Source organism: Dreissena polymorpha, chromosome 1 (assembly GCF_020536995.1).
Source record: "Dreissena polymorpha isolate Duluth1 chromosome 1, UMN_Dpol_1.0, whole genome shotgun sequence".
NCBI lineage: Eukaryota > Metazoa > Mollusca > Bivalvia > Myida > Dreissenidae > Dreissena > Dreissena polymorpha.
Window position 1 is genome coordinate 176,631,061 of NC_068355.1, and position 21,609 is coordinate 176,652,669.

Here is a 21,609-nt window from a genome sequence, read left to right on the forward strand (position 1 = left end):
TATTTTTCCTTGTTTTATCTGTAGTAAAATAATAAAAAAGACCACTAAAGTCTTATAATGTTGTTTGAACTTCAAGTCCTACCCTTTTTTCAAAATAATTGTATTCATATGTATATTTTGTAGTTTTGTGATTATTTTGGAAATAAAATATGTTTAAACTAAGTAATTTACACTTTCCTGAGTAATTTTCCTGTTTTATCTGTAGTAATGTACAATTTCCTGGGTTATTTGCCCTTTTTTTATCCTTAATGGTCCACACTTTCATGAGTTTGTTGCCCTTTTATCTTCCTTAATGGTCCAAACTCTCATGAGTGTGTTGCCATTGAATGTTAGCTGACAAAGGGTTGTTTGGGTGTAAGTCATTTTTAGCTTGGCTGTTTTCAGAGAAAACCCGAGGTATTGTCATAGCCAGCTCGTCGTGTTGTGTCGTCCGCCGTCCACGTCATGCTAAAACCTTAACATGTTGACAAGGTTTTGAACATTGGCTATAAAATCTAAGTGCGTCCACCTACAACTTTGAAACTTAATATGTAGCTGCACCTTGATGAGTTCTACACGCCTGACCCATATTTGGGTCACTAGGTCAAAGGTCAAGGTCACTGTGACCTCTAAAGAAAAAATATAATAATTTCTAACAAGCTTTCATTTATTAAAAAATGCACCTGCAGCCGAGTGTTGGCACCCGTTATGCAATGCTCTTGTTTGAATGATTACTTTGACAGCCTCTACATGCTGTTGTTATTCTGTATTCAAACTAGACCTGCAACAGTTTGAATCAACTTAAAAATATTATGTAGGAATGGCAAAATAGTCTGTAGGTATAACTAAATCATTTGATGGGTTCTTGTCCCAAAACAGTTGAAAAATGTTAATTAAAAGCAATTTGAAGACACAGTATAGTGATTTTTATGCCACCGGATTAAATGAATGGGGGTATATTGTTTTTGGCCTGTCTGTCTGTCATTGTGTGTGTCAGTCAAAAACTTTAACCTTGGTCATAACTTTTGCAATATTGAAGATAGCAACTTGATATTTTGCATGCATGTGTATCTCATGGAGCTGCACATTTTGAGTGGTGGAAGGTCAAGGTCATTATTCAAGGTCAAAGGTCAAAAATGGCTTCAAAGCGGCGCAGTAGGGGGCATTGTGTTTCACAAACACAGCTCTTGTTTCTTTTGACAACCCCTGCAACAAAGTAGAGATGTTTTTTGTGCATGGTTTTAGCAGAATATATGTTTTTATTGTTGACAAAAAATCTTTTACCCAGGAATATTTTAGATTTATATATTTTTTACTGCAAAAATAATGGTAAGAATATAATAATAATTATTGCATTATTTTTTCCATTAGTTACATCGGTCTTCATATATCTTTAATGTTAAGTGACACATGAAAAGTGTGCAGAATATGTGTTTGTCACCACAATGTTGACATGAATAGGAATTGATAAGTCTGGAGTCATATTGCCTACAAAAATCTATAGAGTCATAATGCAACCTGCTCCAAATTATGTAAAATCATTTATACTTGGGAGCATTCAAATTCGTGGTTAAAAAAAAGACATTCCTGGACACATTGATTTTGGAAAGAACAATAACCACCTTTTCGATGTGTTTGTGTTAAATTTCGTGGATTGGTAAACCCATAAATCAAAGAAAATTAATGTCTGACGAAGATAAATGATTTTACAGTAGTCTGGTGATTCTTTCAGATGCAGGCCAAGAACCTTGCTATCGTGTTTGGGCCAACATTGATCCGCAAGGCCGACGACAACATGGTAGCCATGGTGACAGACATGTCGGACCACTGCAAGATCATAGAAAGCATCATTCTCCATGTATGAACTGTACTTAAGCATATATAAGGCACAACCATGTATAACGCACACCAATTCTGGAAAGTAAAATTTTGGGGTGTAAAACTATAATAACTTACGGAACACTGAAATGTCAAGGACCACAAACAGTCTTCACCTGATTTTTCAGAGCACCAGGCTCTCAAAATCACTTTTCTGAAGACCTTTAACTTACCCAGCTGTCTTGTAATGCAGCTTATTGAAAATTCTGTGAACTTCACTTAATTGTGGGTTTTATTAGTTATAAAGAATTATATTTATTTTGTTTTTGTGTAACTTGTTATTTTTCTAGTTGGTTAACTGCTACCATATTTCACCACTGCAAGAATGCAGTTGTTATTTATAATCTGCTATAATAATCTTTTGTGAAATAAAAGTGAAGTAAAAAGAACTACACAATTAGACCAATTAGGACAATCTTCACTTGCCCCAAGCTAACAGCAAACATCCAATTCTTAAGGCTAGTGGATTAGAGGTTAGTGAGTTAGAGGCTAGTGGGTTTAAGGCTAGTGGGTTAGAGGCTAGTGAGTTTGAGGCTAGTGGGTTAGAGACTAGTGGGTTAGAGGCTAGTGGGTTAGAGGCTAGTGGGTTAGAGGCTAGTGGATTAGAGGCTAGTGGATTAGAGGCTAGTGAGTTAGAGGCTAGTGGGTTAGAGGCTAGTGGATAGAGGCTAGTGAGTTTGAGGCTAGTGGGTTAGAGGCTAGTGGGTTAGAGGCTAGTGGATTAGAGGTTAGTGGGTTAGAGGCTAGTGGATTAGAGGCTAGTGGGTTAGAGGCTAGTGGGTTAGAGGCTAGTGGGTTAGAGGCAAGTGGGTTTGAGGCTAGTGGGTTAGAAACTAGTGGGTTAGAAACTAGTGGGTTAGAGGCTAGTGGGTTAGAGGCTAGTGGGTTAGAGGCTAGTGGGTTAGAGGCTAGTGGGTTAGAGGCTAGTGGGTTTGAGGCTAGTGGGTTAGAGGCTAGAAGGTTACAGGGAAGTTTGCTCAAAAAGGCTTAAGTGCGCCTAAAGACCAGTGGAAAGCAGACCCATATGATGACATTTTCTAATTAAGTATTGGCATCATCTGCAGTCAGCTGAGGGATTGTTATTTTACAATGATTTGCTACATGCTTTATGTTTGTTTCTGTGTGAGTGGTTGTTTGGCTCCTGTACATGCTACATGTTTGTTTCAGTGTGAGTGGATCTTCGGCTCCTGGGACATGGACAGCAGCGTCCCCACAGATGATGAGGCTGCAGAGTGCATGTCCTTGGTGTCAGCGCCCTCTAGCAGTAACATGAGAGAGGAGGCCGGTATGGACTGGTTCATTCACCCATTACCACTAAGATACATCGGGGCTGGTTCATTCACTTATTACCACTAAGATACATCGGGGCTGGTTCATTCACCCATTACCACTAAGATACATCAGGACTGGTTCATTCACCCATTACCACTAAGATACATCGGGGCTGGTTCATTCACCCATTACCACTAAGATACATCGGGACTGGTTTATTCACCCATTACCACTAAGATACATCAGGGCTGGTTCATTCACCCATTACCACTAAGATACATCGGGGCTGGTTCATTCACCCATTACCACCGAGATACATGGGGGCTGGTTCATTCACCCATTACCACTAAGATACATCGGGACTGGTTCATTCACCCATTACCACTAAGATACATCGGGGCTGGTTCATTCACCCATTACCACTAAGATACATCAGGACTGGTTCATTCACCCATTACCACTAAGATACATCGGGACTGGTTCATTCACCCATTACCACTAAGATACATCAGGACTGGTTCATTCACCCATTACCACTGAGATACATCGGGGCTGGTTCATTCACCCATTACCACCGAGATACATGGGGGCTGGTTCATTCACCCATTACCACTGAGATACATCGGGGCTGGTTCATTCACCCATTACCACTAAGATACATCAGGGCTGGTTCATTCACCCATTACCACTAAGATACATCAGGGCTGGTTCATTCACCCATTACCACTGAGATACATCGGGGCTGGTTCATTCACCCATTACCACTAAGATACATCAGGGCTGGTTCATTCACCCATTACCACTAAGATACATCAGGACTGGTTCATTCACCCATTACCACTAAGATACATCGGGACTGGTTCATTCACCCATTACCACTGAGATACATCGGGGCTGGTTCATTCACCCATTACCACTGAGATACATCGGGGCTGGTTCATTCACCCATTACCACTGAGATACATGGGGGCTGGTTCATTCACCCATTTCCACTGAGATACATCGGGACTGGTTCATTCACCCATTACCACTAAGATACATCGGGGCTGGTTCATTCACCCATTACCACTGAGATACATCGGGGCTGGTTCATTCACCCATTACCACTGAGATACATCGGGGCTGGTTCATTCACCCATTACCACTGAGATACATCGGGGCTGGTTCATTCACCCATTACCACTAAGATACATCAGGGCTGGTTCATTCACCCATTACCACTGAGATACATCGGGGCTGGTTCATTCACTTATTACCACTAAGATACATCGGGGCTGGTTCATTCACCCATTACCACTAAGATACATCAGGGCTGGTTCATTCACCCATTACCACTGAGATACATGGGGGCTGGTTCATTCACCCATTACCACTGAGATACATCGGGGCTGGTTAATTCACCCATTACCACTAAGATACATCGGGGCTGGTTCATTCACCCATTACCACTAAGATACATCGGGGCTGGTTCATTCACCCATTACCACTAAGATACATCGGGGCTGGTTCATTCACCCATTACCACTGAGATACATCGGGGCTGGTTCATTCACCCATTACCACTAAGATACATCGGGGCTGGTTCATTCACCCATTACCACTAAGATACATCGGGGCTGGTTCATTCACCCATTACCACTGAGATACATCGGGGCTGGTTCATTCACCCATTACGACTGAGATACATCGGGACTGGTTCATTCACCCATTACCACTAAGATACATCGGGGCTGGTTCATTCACCCATTACGACTGAGATACATCGGGGCTGGTTCATTCACCCATTACCACTGAGATACATCGGGGCTGGTTCATTCACCCATTACCACTGAGATACATGGGGGCTGATTCATTCACCCATTTCCACTGAGATACATCGGGACTGGTTCATTCACCCATTACCACTAAGATACATCGGGGCTGGTTCATTCACCCATTACGACTGAGATACATTGGGGCTGGTTCATTCACCCATTACCACTGAGATACATCGGGGCTGGTTCATTCACCCATTACCACTGAGATACATCGGGGCTGGTTCATTCACCCATTACCACTAAGATACATCAGGGCTGGTTCATTCACCCATTACCACTGAGATACATCGGGGCTGGTTCATTCACTTATTACCACTAAGATACATCGGGGCTGGTTCATTCACCCATTACCACTAAGATACATCAGGGCTGGTTCATTCACCCATTACCACTAAGATACATCGGGGCTGGTTCATTCACCCATCACCACTAAGATACATCAGGGCTGGTTCATTCACCCATTACCACTAAGATACATCAGGGCTGGTTCATTCACCCATTACCACTAAGATACATCGGGGCTGGTTCATTCACCCATTACCACTAAGATACATCAGGGCTGGTTCATTCACCCATTACCACTAAGATACATCGGGACTGGTTCATTCACCCATTACTACTGAGATACATCAGGACTGGTTCATTCACCCATTACCACTAAGATACATCAGGGCTGGTTCATTCACCCATTACCACTAAGATACATCGGGGCTGGTTCATTCACCCATTACCACTGAGATACATCGGGGCTGGTTCATTCACCCATTACTACTGAGATACATCGGGGCTGGTTCATTCACTTATTACCACTAAGATACATCAGGGCTGGTTCATTCACCCATTACCACTGAGATACATCGGGGCTGGTTCATTCACCCATTACTACTGAGATACATCGGGGCTGGTTCATTCACCCATTACCACTAAGATACATCGGGGCTGGTTCATTCACCCATTACCACTGAGATACATCGGGGCTGGTTCATTCACCCATTACCACTGAGATACATTGGGGCTGGTTCGTTCACCCATTACCACTGAGATACATCGGGGCTGGTTCATTCACCCATCACCACTCAGATACATCAGGGCTGGTTCATTCACCCATTACCACTGAGATACATCGGGGCTGGTTCATTCACCCATTACCACTAAGATACATCGGGGCTGGTTCATTCACCCATCACCACTGAGATACATCGGGACTGGTTCATTCACCCATTTCCACTGAGATACATCGGGGCTGGTTCATTCACCCATTACCACTAAGATACATCGGGGCTGGTTCATTCACCCATTACCACTGAGATACATCTGGGCTGGTTCATTCACCCATTACCACTAAGATACATCGGGGGTGGTTCATTCACCCATTACCACTGAGATACATCGGGGCTGGTTCATTCACCCATTACCACTGAGATACATCGGGACTGGCTCATTCACCCATTACCACTGAGATACATCGGGGCTGGTTCATTCACCCATTACCACTAAGATACATCAGGGCTGGTTCATTCACCCATTACCACTGAGATACATCGGGGCTGGTTCATTCACCCATTACTACTGAGATACATCGGGGCTGGTTCATTCACCCATTACCACTAAGATACATCGGGGCTGGTTCATTCACCCATTACCACTGAGATACATCGGGGCTGGTTCATTCACCCATTACCACTGAGATACATTGGGGCTGGTTCGTTCACCCATTACCAGTGAGATACATCGGGGCTGGTTCATTCACCCATCACCACTCAGATACATCAGGGCTGGTTCATTCACCCATTACCACTGAGATACATCGGGGCTGGTTCATTCACCCATTACCACTAAGATACATCGGGGCTGGTTCATTCACCCATCACCACTGAGATACATCGGGACTGGTTCATTCACCCATTTCCACTGAGATACATCGGGGCTGGTTCATTCACCCATTACCACTAAGATACATCGGGGCTGGTTCATTCACCCATTACCACTGAGATACATCGGGGCTGGTTCATTCACCCATTACCACTTAGATACATCGGGGCTGGTTCATTCACCCATTACCACTGAGATACATCGGGGCTGGTTCATTCACCCATTACCACTGAGATACATCGGGGCTGGTTCATTCACCCATTACTACTGAGATACATCGGGGCTGGTTCATTCACCCATTACCACTGAGATACATCGGGGCTGGTTCATTCACCCATTACCACTAAGATACATCGGGACTGGTTCATTCACCCATTACCACTAAGATACATCGGGGCTGGTTCATTCACTTATTACCACTGAGATACATCGGGACTGGTTCATTCACCCATTACCACTAAGATACATCAGGGCTGGTTCATTCACCCATTACCACTGAGATACATCGGGACTGGTTCATTCACCCATTACCACTAAGATACATCGGGGCTGGTTCATTCACCCATTACCACTGAGATACATCGGGGCTGGTTCATTCACCCATTACCACTGAGATACATCGGGGCTGGTTCATTCACCCATTACCACTGAGATACTCACTTTGACGTGTTTGTAGTCCTTTAGAAAATCAAATTAAATATAGATTATAGTTTTAAAGGCTTAGTTTCAAAACATGTGATACTGATGAGTTGCAAACATCATAAAACCTGACCAGACTGTGGCAGGCTTTAGCGATTTAATGCTTATTGCATATAGCCAGTTTGTTTTTGCTCTTGAGTCAGGTTTAATGAAACTTTAAAGGAATGATCCTTGCTTAAGATCTTTAATGGTGAAGGCTCAACACATCACGAGCGTCAATACTTCGACCAAAACAGACACGGCGTGTGACAACATGCGTTGTTACGGAAAACAAAAATTGGTTTGACCGGCTGATATTCAATGATACAAATTACTTTTTTGTATTTTTTTTATTCATTTTGTATGCAATTAGTAGTTAGAAATTCAACTGTAAATGTCAAACCTATATTTGATCTTCTAACCAAAGTTTGTATATGGATTTAATGCATCATGTTTATTTTTGTCTAATTTTGGTTCCTTCCATGATGAGTCATTGCACACACGATACCTTTGTTCATCGTCATTTCATTTTGGTGGAAAGACATTATTCGCTGAACTAGCAGAGGAATAGCCTTTTCATTGAAAAAATAACCCTTTAATTGATCCGTCAATTTCTGTTGAAACAAAAAAGAACTTGAAATGATGCAGCAGAGGCCGACGCATATCCCCACACCGCATGTTTGACCCAGGGGACGCCCCAGGGTTGGTAATGGGGCCATGCATAGTTAAGAGTGACCGTATTGTCATAAGAGATATTTAGTATCAATTTGAAGTGTCTTTTCATGTTAGAAATAAAGATAAGCATTGTTAGATTAATAACTATGGCTTTTATTTTTTACGGTATATTGGTATGAAATGTAAACATCCAATGCAAATATGGAAATAAAATGTCAAAAATGTAGTCAACTATGTACATGTGATTGAAGAGTAAAGGCTGGTAGGCATGTGTCGACATGTAAAGCATAAGTTTAAACGACACCCAGAGTTTCCTCCTATAAAATCATTATGCTGTTTGATAAGATCGTTTATGTGCAATCCTCTAAAAGCGTATTTCAATCAACTTTGATGTTTTTCTTCTTTCAGAGTTAAACCCACGTGAGATTGTTTCAAGTATCGTCTCTGCAGCCAATAGAAAACTTCGGGGTGAAAGCCCAGCTCGCGTCTTGCCGCCGGACAAACGAAGCGTGTCCGTGTCAGACCCACCCCTTGGCTACAACGAGCGAAACATAGACAATGAGATTCTCATTAGGACGCAAAAGATCGACACAACATCCCGCAGCAGCCCGAATCTAGCAGCCATGCAGCATAGCACGGACCTGCTGAAACCATTACCGGATCTACCAGACAGACGCATGGCAAAGTCCCAAGACTTTGTAGACCGCGAATTTTCTGACTTCGATTTCATCGATTCGGAGAAGGAAAATTCGGTGGCTTTTCTTACACCGATGACGCAGTATTTTTCGGACGAGTCTCTACTGGACCGGAATGACGAGTTGGAGCTCTCCCACGGCAGCACATCACTCCACGGGAGTTTTAGCCGACTCCGACGTGAGACGATCGACAGTCTGAGGCGCATTGAGCTGGAAGCGCGTGCCATTCGGGAACGGGAAGAACGGGAAGAGCGCCGACAGCGCGAGGAAAAGAAGCGTCAACTTGAGCGGCAAAGAATTGAGGCAGATATCCTGCAGACGCAGCGTGAGCTAGAGATTGAGGACAGGCATAGCGTGGAAGATCTGCTCCAAGCAACAACTGGATATTCACTGAGTCTGCACCCACACGGAGACACGCCAGAAGAATCAGGTAGAACCAAACGGTACGGTGGTAGAGACTCACACAGGAGTGATAAGCATATTGTTGTGAAGAGTAATGCTGGTTCTAACTATCGGTCAGCGCGGCAGCCCCGACAGACGAGCGCAGGGTCGCTGTCATCGCAAGCGAAACGAACGGGCTCAGTGGAAAATATGGCGGACGGACACAGCTTTCCAAGTGCTATTAACCGCCCCACCGCCCAGGTGAAGGCTCAGTCTAAGAGGGACTCAGCAGAGATAAAGCGGCGAAGTGCGGGTTTAACCCGGACAGGTTCAGTGCGGCGCGGTTCTCTGGATTCCCTGATTGACTTGCTGGAGAGGCGGGACAACCGTATGTCCTGGGCTTCCGCAGACTCCGATGAGGGATTTGATTTGCTAGCTACGCTAACCTCGACTTTCGATAAGAAATTGCAAACATTATCTAGTGCTAAAATGTCCAATTGTGCATCATCATCAAAGCCTCCTAGGTGGGGTCTGAATTCAAATGGTGGCAGTGTAAGTAATGGCGCTTTACCTGATGCAGGCGATTCCCCGGCAGCTCAGACGGCACAGCACCGACTCCCTCCACAGCCTCCCCTGTCCCACTTATCTCGGCAAGCAGCCATGCAGGCAGATAATCAGGGTCAAGGAAAGCAGTACAGAGATCCCAGCCTACACAGGACGCCACCGAAATCGGATGCGAAGATAGGATTGGCGACCAGATTTGAGAGAAGCACCACTCACAATCCTCTCTATGAAGGCCACAGTGAGCCAAGTCTTAACCTTCTGGTTCGGTCAGGTAGCAGCAATAGTGGTATCAACCTGCACAGTGATGTTACATACTCGGCTGATAGCGCTGTTGTCCAAGGGGTTGCTTCTAGGGTGATGGAACGTTCTGAGAGTAACTCTGCAATCCAAGGGGTTGCTTCTAGGGGGATGGAACGTTCCGAGAGTAGTGCTTCAATTCATGGGGCTGCTTCTAGGGGGATTGAAAGGTCCGAGAGTGATTCAAGGGTTGCCTCAGTCATGGTCGTGATTTCCAGTCCATCGATAATGTCTGCTGACAGCAGCGGTCGCATGGCAATACAGCAACACGTCTCTAAACCTCTCACTGCATACCAGTCACCACTAAAGTCGTTCTTAAACTCGCAGAATGACGGTCTCCATGGTGACCCCTTAAGGACAGAAACCCCACCAAAACGTCCAGACTACCGGCCCATTACAAAATCAGAAAAGACCGAAGTGAACGTGAGACTATCTCAGAGCTTAGAGAAAAACAGAGCAGCCGAGGAATCTGACGCTGCCAGTCGTGGACCGGTTAGTGAGAGTGTGCCAAAAACTCGGTCTGCATCGCCGCCTGTATTCGGTAGGAAACGAAACGAGCAGTGTAAACGTCGTCGCCATACAGTGGGTGGTACAAGTGATAGCAATAATATTTTAGCAATGGACGCCGCCTTGTCAAACGTGAAACGACGGTCGGCTTGGGAGCAACTGCGACCGAACGTTGGTGCCAACGTTGGGCCACACGCAAACATGCAGTCGTGGCTGCAGGCTGAGCGACTCAGGGGAAGTTCACCTGATCTGTCGTCCCTCAGGGATAGGGGAAACAGACAGGCTACATCCTGATAGTGAACTTGAGGGATAGGGGAAACAGACAGGCTACATCCTGACCTTGATCTGTCGTCCCTCAGGGATAGGGGAAACAGACAGGCTACATCCTGACCTTGAACTTGAGGGATAGGGGAAACAGACAGGCTACATCCTGACCTTGAACTTTAGTGTTTACCATGTTTTGACCTTAACCATTTACATTGGTTTTTACTTTGAAAATAAATCTTGGTTGGGGTTTGACCTGTGCTTGACCTTGAGGGATTTGATGCTATGTTTGTTCATTGACATTGGAGTGTTTAGGATTATGTGTATAGACAGAAGTTCAAAATGTCGCAATTCTGATAAAGAGTATTCAACTGCAATATGTTTGTTAAGAAGGTGAAACTTTGTGAACTTGATGTCGTTGACATGAACTTATATTGACACAGAGACTCAAATACAATCATTGATTTATTAGCTATTGATTTTGTTAGACACTATTTTATTGAATGTTGATTAATGCATAGTTGATATAGGTATGTACATTTTATTTGACTTTTTTTACTGCAAACTGTTTAACCTTTGAACTGTTTATTTAAAACTTGAGTGTTAAATCCCCCAAACTGCCGCTGTTAAAATACTCAAGAGATGGAAACCATGTTATGTCAAATCATTATTACTCTTTGGACATGATTTTTTTCATTGATTTCGTGAGTTGATCAATCCGCGAATTTATCACAAACACATCGGAAAATGACCCATGCAATCCTGATTCTTTTTTTTCTAAAATAAAAAAAACATGAAATTATGTGTCTGCAAAAGCCATTTTTTTTTAAATAACGTTATTTCTTGCCAACGAATATAAACTATTTGTCAGCATTCCAAAACCGGTTGGTACTGGAATACAAATTGCTACGGTATTTATCGATATATCCTTACATTGAGTAGTTTCCGCCATTAAAGAAACCCCTCCACCCATTACACCCCACCCACCCCTTTTTGCCAACTTTCCTTGTATTTGCAATATTTTTATTTGACTGAAACTTATAGATATTTGTTAAATAGAGTTGCAGATATTGTATTTTAAGACAGCATGTGCATGCATGCAAATTAGAGACCATAGGTAATCATTTATTCATTCGTGTATACTATTTAATACGTTATTATAGTTGTATTGTACGGTTGTTTTAACAAGAGTTGTTTCCCTTTAATGTACATTTTATATTGTATGTGTACATTTTTAACAACGATAAATTAAACATGATTTTTCAAATCCATGTTCTTTGATGATTACGGAAGATTGGAACAAAATGCAAATACTGTTTAACATATAAGTACGTATTTCTAGGTATTCTTTAGACATTGTGAGAACCCGAAGTTCTATAGAATTTATATAAAGTGTGAAACTGTTGTCTCCATGAATCAAATAACGCAGTTTTATATGTTTTCATCGGTAACGGTATTTAGTTCCTGTGTTATTCAAAAAACAACCTGAAGTAAACATATACAAACTAAGAATATATTTGACAGCTGTTTAAAATATTTGAAATGAAGAGACCTGTTGATAAATGTTTAAAAAATATTATTCCACGCAAAAATGGTCTGTGAATGTCACAAATTAACGGTGAAGCAAACAAGATATGCCTTAGCTATGTTTGTGCAATGTAATATGTAATAATTAATAATGGACAATTCAGTTTAGTCCTAATACACAATATATTAATTGTAAAGTGCAATGTCCCCAGTTTGTGGCATATAAAATAACACACACAATAACTCGCATGTTGTGGGGTCAGTGGTACTTACCTGTAGCCAATTGTATAATGCAATGTCCCCAGTTTGTGGCATATAAAATAACACACACAATAACTCGCATGTTGTGGGGTCAGTGGTACTTACCTGTAGCCAATTGTATAGTGCAATGTCCCCAGTTTGTGGCATATAAAATAACACACACAATAACTCGCATGTTGTGGGGTCAGTGGTACTTACCTGTAGCCAATTGTATAATGCAATGTCCCCAGTTTGTGGCATATAAAATAACACACACAATAACTCGCATGTTGTGGGGTCAGTGGTACTTACCTGTAGCCAATTGTATAGTGCAATGTCCCCAGTTTGCGGCATATAAAATAACACACAGAATAACTAGCATGTTGTGGGGTCAGTGGTTCTTACCTGTAGCCAATTGTATAATGCAATGTCCCCAGTTTGTGGCATATAAAATAACACACACAATAACTAGCATGTTGTGGGGTCAGTGGTTCTTACCTGTAGCCAATTGTATAATGCAATGTCCCCAGTTTGTGGCATATAAAATGACACACACAATAACTAGCATGTTGTGGGGTCAGTGGTACTTACCTGTAGCCAATTGTATAATGCAATGTCCCCAGTTTGTGGCATATAAAATAACACACACAATAACTCGCATGTTGTGGGGTCAGTGGTACTTACCTGTAGCCAATTGTATAGTGCAATGTCCCCAGTTTGTGGCATATAAAATGACACACACAATAACTCGCATGTTGTGGGGTCAGTGGTTCTTACCTGTAGCCAATTGTATAGTGCAATGTCCCCAGTTTGTGGCATATAAAATGACACACACAATAACTCGCATGTTGTGGGGTCAGTGGTACTTACCTGTAGCCAATTGTATAGTGCAATGTCCCCAGTTTGTGGCATATAAAATGACACACACAATAACTAGCATGTTGTGGGGTCAGTGGTACTTACCTGTAGCCAATTGTATAGTGCAATGTCCCCAGTTTGTGGCATATAAAATGACACACACAATAACTCGCATGTTGTGGGGTCAGTGGTACTTACCTGTAGCCAATTGTATAGTGCAATGTCCCCAGTTTGTGGCATATAAAATAACACACACAATAACTCGCATGTTGTGGGGTCAGTGGTACTTACCTGTAGCCAATTGTATAGTGCAATATCCCCAGTTTGTGGCATATAAAATAACACACACAATAACTCGCATGTTGTGGGGTCAGTGGTACTTACCTGTAGCCAATTGTATAGTGCAATATCCCCAGTTTGTGGCATATAAAATAACACACACAATAACTCGCATGTTGTGGGGTCAGTGGTACTTACCTGTAGCCAATTGTATAGTGCAATATCCCCAGTTTGTGGCATATAAAATAGCACACACAATAACTCGCATGTTGTGGGGTCAGTGGTATTTACCTGTAGCCAATTGTATAATGCAATTATCAACAAGTATCTTATCCAGCGCATAACTTTTGGTTATCTTATATTTAGGATACAAGCTTTGGTTTGTGATTGTATAGAAAATTGATATCCAAACAGAAGCTAGTTTTGGTTGAGTTTCAGATTTAGCTAAGGTATTTGACTCCGGTTATCTTTATCCAAATAAAAGAATGTACTGCCAACATGACTGACACCGAATAACGGAGCGCTTGACTACATATACGATTTTGACGAGTTAACAGATTTACGAAGCTGACGATCCTAAAGCTGACGTCAACAATGACGAATCGACAGATTCACGAAGCTTGACGATTCTAAAGCTGACATTAACGATGACGAATTGACAGATTTACTAAGATGACGATCCTAAAGCTGACATTAACGATGACGAATTGACAGATTTACTAAAATGACTATCCTAAAGCTGACATTAACGATGAAGAATTGACAGATTTACTAAGATGACGATCCTAAAGCTGACATTAACGATGACGAATTGACAGATTTACTAAGATGGCTATCCTAAAGCTGACATTAACGATGATGAATTGACAGATTTACTAAGATCACGGTCCTAAAGCTGACATTAACGATGACGAATTGACAGATTTACTAAGCTGCCTATCCTAAAGCTGACATTAACGATGACGAAATGACAGATTTACTAAGATGACGATCCTAAAGCTGACAGTAACGATGACGAATTGACAGATTTACTAAGATGACAATCCTAAAGCTGACGTTAATGATGACGAATTGACAGATTTACTAATCTGACGATCCTAAAGCTGATGTAAACGATGACGAATTGACAGATATACTAAGATGACGATCCTAAAGCTGGCGTTAACGATGACGAATTGACAGATATACTTAGATGACGATCCTAAAGCTGACGTTAACGATGACGAATTGACAGACATACTAAGATGACGATCCTAAAGCTGACATTAACGATGATGAATTGACAGATTTACTAAGCTGACTATTCTAAAGCTGAGGTTAACGATGACGAATTGACAGATATTCTAAGATGACGATCCGCAAGCTGACATTTACCATGATGAATTGACAGATTTACTAAGCTTACTATCCTAAAGCTGACATTAACGATGACGATTTGACAGATTTACTAAGATGACGATCCTAAAGCTGACGTTAACGATGACGAATTGACAGATTTACTAAGATGACGATCCTAAAGCTGACGTTAACGATGACGAATTGACAGATTTACTAGGCTGACTATCCTAAACCTGACATTAACAATGACGATTTGACAGATTTACTAAGATGACGATCCTAAAGCTGACATAAACGATGACGAATTGACAGATTTACTAAGATGACGATCCTAAAGCTGACATAAACGATGACGAATTGACAGATTTACTTAGATGACAATCCTAAAGCTGACATTAACGATGACGAATTGACAGATTTACTAAGATGACAATCCTAAAGCTGACATTAACGATGATGAACTGACAGATTTACTATGATGACTATCCTAAAGCTGACATTAACGATGACGAATTGACAGATTTACTAAGCTGACGATCATAAAGCTGACATTAGCGATGACGATTCGACAGATTCACTAAGCTTACTATCCTAAAGCTGACAGTAACGATGACGAATTGACAGATTTACTAAGATGACGATCCTAAAGCTGACATTAACGATGACGAATTGACAGATTTACTAAGATGACGATCCTAAAGCTGACATTAACGATGACGTGCGTCAAGGAAACAATGGTGTTGTCACATGATTTTGAAGTTGCCTGTTAGCTATTATAATAGAGCACTTACCAAATGAAAGTATAGGCATGTGCGCTCGAAATTATGCAAATTAACTCAAACCAAATAAATCCGATCCTTACTCGAGATCATCCGTAAAAGGAAACAATACGACATTGTGAAGCGATTTTTAAATGCTAAAAAGTTTCAGAATGTTTGTACTTTGACATTTTTACACAAATGTTTATTGTTGTATGGTCTTCCTAATTGAAATTAACCTTCGTGTGGCAAATTTTGTTGATGGAAGTAATTATATAACAATATAATATTATTTTAAGTCTGTTTATAAGATTCAAAAGATATAAATATTTTGTAGGGTCAACTTTGTAGGGTCAACTTTGTAGGGTCAACTTTGTAAGGTCAACTTTGTAGGGTCAACTTTGTAAGGTCAACTTTGTAGGGTCAACTTTGTAAGGTCAACTTTGTAAGGTCAACTTTGTAGGGTCAACTTTGTAGGGTCAACTTAAGTCAATCATGTATAGCTCCCTCATTCTTGATTAGGTCAAGATGTCCAAAAACTAACACCGGAGTCGTGCAAAGCGATAAATATATGGTTCTGAAAACCTTCATGTTTTATGTCAAGGTAACGGTATTGCCCTAAATTCAACAATTTCCCTGATGCAAACATCAGGTCAAATTTTGGTTAAAAAAATGTCAAATTTCAAGGACAAGAACCAAACCTCATTTTGATGTGACGTCTGCATTGCTGAGCATAAATCTGAAGTGTGCTTAAGGATATCATATAATATTCAAAAGTTATACACGTTTCGTAGGGTAAATTTAGGACAAACATTTGAAGCTTCCTGATACATGAAGGGGTCAATATAAAAAACAGCCGTTTCGTGCCAAGCGATAAATCCTTACAAGGATTTGAAGAGCTTAATGTGTTGTGTCAAGGTCATGCTTTTACAAAAAAATCAACATTTTCCCTGATGAGGTCAACTTTTTGCAAAAAATGTCTGAGTTAAAGTACATCAAACAAACCTCATTTTGATGTGACATCTGCATCGGTGATCACAAATTTGAAGTTTGTTTTGAGATATCTTGTAAGATTTATAATTTATACACATTTGGTAGGGTCAATTTAGGTCAAACATTTGTAGCTCCGTAATCCTTAAAGGTGTCAAGATATCCAAACACTAGCACCGGATTCGTGCTCAGCGTTGAATCCGTACATGGATCTGATCAGTTTAATATGTTGTGTCAAGGCAGGGACCTATACACCAAAATTAAACATTTTCCACATGTATGCATGAGGTCAAATTTTGGGTCAAAATGTAAAAGTTCAATGACATCCACCAAATATCCATGTCTAAGTGACGTCTGCATTGCTGAGCACAAATATAAAATCCGTTTTGAGATTTCTTGTAAGATTCAAAAGTCATATACGTTCCGTATGGTCAATTTAGGTAAAACATTTGTAGCAAAATTCTGGTTACCAAAATTGTCTAAGAACCCGAATAACCACTGGCGCAGCTAGAAATAGTTCTGTTTGCATGTTACTATTGTACAATATATAGTGCGATAAACAGTGCACGATGATAGTTAAACATTGCAACAATACACTTAAAAAGGAAGTATTGTATTTACGTAATATTTACAATATTAACATCAAATAGTTTTGCAAATGTTTAAAACATACGAATTTTACTGCAGGAATAATAACAATCACATTGTCAACAATTCATGTAATTCTTTAACAAGTGCAGGAAGCCCTTGTTTGGCATTTGTATCACTAAGTATAATATTTATCTTTTTGCAAGGGGCACAGGACTTACTGGCCACATGGTGAACATTTATTGCGAGTTATTTTCAAGTTTTATGATGAATAATTAATGTGCAATCTAGACACGCTAAATAATGCTCATCGTACATTTAACGTTCAAGTGTGATGTTTACCTTTGAGCTAAGGACCATTGTCTTATACACATCGTCCTCACAAGGCGAATATATTTGGCAAGTTATTTAAAATGATGAATTCTGAAGTAATTGTTTGTACTTGATTTTGAACTCAAAGTGTCACTTTTAATCTTTTTTAGAAAAGACGAAAATCTATACCCCGTCATTATTACCATTTTGACATAAGTGACCCCTGTGAATATGACTTGGTGAATTGTAATTCAAAAATAGTTATATCTTGATGACGACTAATCATCATGTGAAATATGTGTGTGTGTAAGGAATAGTTTCTTAAAATTCTGAAGAATAAAGAAGAGTGACAAAAGTGTTATAGAGGACTTATGGACGAGTGGACAGTTACAATAAAATAAAATGTACTCCCCAGGTTCAATAGGGGACAGTTAAATATAAATGGAAAGACAATCATTGGAGATTTTTATTTGTAATAACAACAAAGTGTCACTAATCAATAATATTACACATTAATGGCTATGCACTTTATCGAGAGTGCAACAACAAACTTATATCGGGAAATGCATATCACCAACATAAACATGTTCAATTATTTACATACAACATTTTTTATAGAAATGGTTGAACAAAACAACAGGATAAGTGTTATGCACTTTGTCTTAACAAAACAACCACAATAAAAAGTAAAAGTACGAATGTTAGTAGACAATATAACATTCAGTTTGCAAGAAAATTTAAACACGTTCAAATAAATGCAACAGATGCCCGGTTACAGTTTAGATAATATTTTAACATTTTAAAATTAAAATCCTCTTAACGCTTTTGAAGATATTTACACAATTCAGACATATCAAACAATCATGCAATCATTTACAAAGACCCTGATCAATATGAAGTACACAAGCGATTTATAAGTTCCTACGTGTACTTTCCATAGAGATTATTACCCTATATTTGCTTATTCAAAATGATTATTTGGAGTAGACGAAAATATAAACACATTATTTTTAAAATTGAATTTAATACGGAATTAAAAATATGGACCAATACTTCTATTGTTTTCAAATATTTTTATTGTTATTTTTACTAGAGTTGCGACACCTTAAGGGTTTCGCGGGATGGAATGAGTGGAGAGATCAAATCAAATTGAACAAAAAATTGGTACGAAAAAATATGTGGGTATGAAATAAAACAAATTTGGGCATGGAAACAAATTTGAGTCAAAAAAAAAGGGTACAAACAAAATAAGGGTACGAAAAACTATTTAGGTACGAAAAAATGGGTACCAATTAAAAAATTAGGTACGAAAAAATTCGGGAACGAAAAAAATTTGACTACGATCAAATGAGTACGAACAAAATTTGGGTACGAACAACTTTGTGTATGAAAAAAATGGGTATGAAAAAAATAGGGTAGGAAAAAAAAACAATTTGAATACGAAAACAAATTAGAATACGAAAAATATAGGGAACGAAAAAAATTAGGGTACGAAAAAACTATTTGAGTACGAAAAAAATGTGTACAAATAAAAGTTTGGGTACGAAACAAATTTGGGTACGAAAAAAATGGGTACGAAACAAAATTTGGGTACGAAAAAATGTGGGTACAAAAAACATTTGGGTACGAAAAAGATGGGTACGAAAAAAAAATTGGGTACGAACAAATTTGGGTACGAAAAACATTTGGGTACGAACAAAATGGGTTCGAAAAAAAAATTGGGTACGAACAAATTTGGGTACGAAAAACATTTGGGTACGAAAAAAATGGGTACGAAAAATAAATTTGGGTACGACAAAAATTGGGAACGGAAAACATTTGGTACGAAAAAATGGGTCCGAAACAAATTTGAGTACGAAAAAAATGGGTACAATTTTTTTTTGGGTACGAACAAATTTGGGTACGAAAAACATTTGGGTATGAAAAAAATTGGTACCAAAAAAATGGGTACAAAAAAATTGGGTAAAAAAAAAATTGGGCTACGAAAAAAATTGGGTACGAAAAACATTTGGGTTCGAAAAAAAGGGGACGAAAAAAAGAATTGGGTACGAACAAGTTAGGGTACAAAAAACATTTGGGTACGAACAAAATGGGTACAAAAAAAAAATTTGTGTACAAAAAAATTTGAGGACGAAAAAAATGGGTACAAAAAAAATAGGTACGAAAAAAATATGGGTACGAAATATTATTGGTACGAATTTGTTTATATTTAAAATCAATTTTGAATTGTCTAGCGGGTGAATCGTCTTGTGGGGGTGAATTGTCTTAGGGTTGCTATTAACACTACATGTACTTCCGGCTTATCCACGTGTTTATAGCGATTGCGCAATAAAAAACACCACTTTTTCGTCATTTTATCAAAAACTGGATTTTTCCCAGATATGACGAAAACGCCATATACATGAGAAATTTCAGCACAAGTGTCGGGCCAGTTTCAACACTCTCAAATCGCTGCTATACGCTGGAGCTTATCGAATTTTAGTCGCCATTATCATTTGTTCAATTGAACGTCCTCAAATGATGACGTCAATATAGCACTCATTCCATAAAAACCAGGAGTCAATGACCCCTGGACTGAAATTTTGAGGAGTCAAATTGAAAAATTCTCGGGTCAATTTTGAAGCGCATTAATTGTGTTTTTGTCTGTATTATTCAATTTTTTTAGATAAAAACATGCTCCAAGAGTAACACAATATCTAAAAAAGTAATACTGCGTTATTAAATAAAAATACCATGATACATAACACAACATATTTTAATGAATTGGTACACAAAGATAAGGACAAAATATCAATAATTTGTGCGAACAATATCGACTTTTAAGTTTTTCAAAAACAAAACATGTTCATTTTACAACTTTTATTATTTCTATCACTATACTATGTTTATTTGTTAAAACAATAAATGCTCATTAAAATCTACTTCATCATAACACATTTAAGTAATTTAAGATATGTACCTGTAGCACCTTTTCATCACATATTTATCTTGTTATAAAACTCATATTATCATCATCCCTATGATAGCTTTTGTACAAAAACACAATCTAAATGCATGGAACATCTAGTATATCTTTTACTGTTTATCCAAATTCTATACATGTCGGAAATATATACACTTAAGAATGCCTTACCAGTAGTAGTTTAACTTTAATAATCCAAAATTTCCTTGTTGTTATCTGGTTTAACAAACCTTATTTAATGTTTGTTAAATCCAGTTAATGCTATCTCCATTATTGAATCACCATAATACTTGTAATTTGAATTGTTGTTGTTTGAATCGCCATTTTTAAATTGAACGCAGGTTTAATGTTAATTTACAATACGTCCGCCATTTACAATGTCAAAGGTCAGACGTAGCAATTTAATTCTACTCGGGTAATTTATATCTAATTGAGAAAATGTGTTTTCTTAATGTTTATGTGTAGTATTATGACTTGTGAGTATAAAAAAACAACGCCCGGGGTAGACCTCTATTCCCTCGATTATAGACCGAGTTTCAAATACTGAAACATTAATTTTGATTAGGAGCACAGGGGGATTTATTACCATGGAACTGGAGATGTTAACTGACTGACACACGGGTTAAATTTTCTATGCGTCAAAATGACGCACGGCAGAAAAAAGGGTTGCGTCAAAAATGAGTCATTTCTAATTTGCTCGCGTCAAAACGCAGGATTCTGCTTCTATTGAAATCCCTGGTCCAATATTTGTTTTGAAGTTAAATATTCATACTGATGTTGATGAAGATTAGACTAACAGTGTGACTTCTGTGGTATAAACATGCATTTTGTTTATTTAATATATTAACCAATTTTGTTAGCTCAAATGACCCAGTGTC

General features: G+C 39.4%; 1 protein-coding gene across 1 annotated transcript in view; it reads left to right on the forward strand.

Annotated features, from left to right (window-relative positions):
• The window catches only part of LOC127864596 (uncharacterized), a 766,023-nt gene extending 755,114 nt beyond the window's left edge, over nt 1-10,909 (forward strand). Inside the window, exon 7 of the mRNA XM_052404359.1 lies at nt 8,580-10,909. Within this exon, the coding sequence (XP_052260319.1) occupies nt 8,580-10,909 (2,330 nt within the window). The remainder of the gene's footprint in view (nt 1-8,579) is intronic.
• The last annotated feature ends 10,700 nt before the right edge of the window (nt 10,910-21,609 follow it).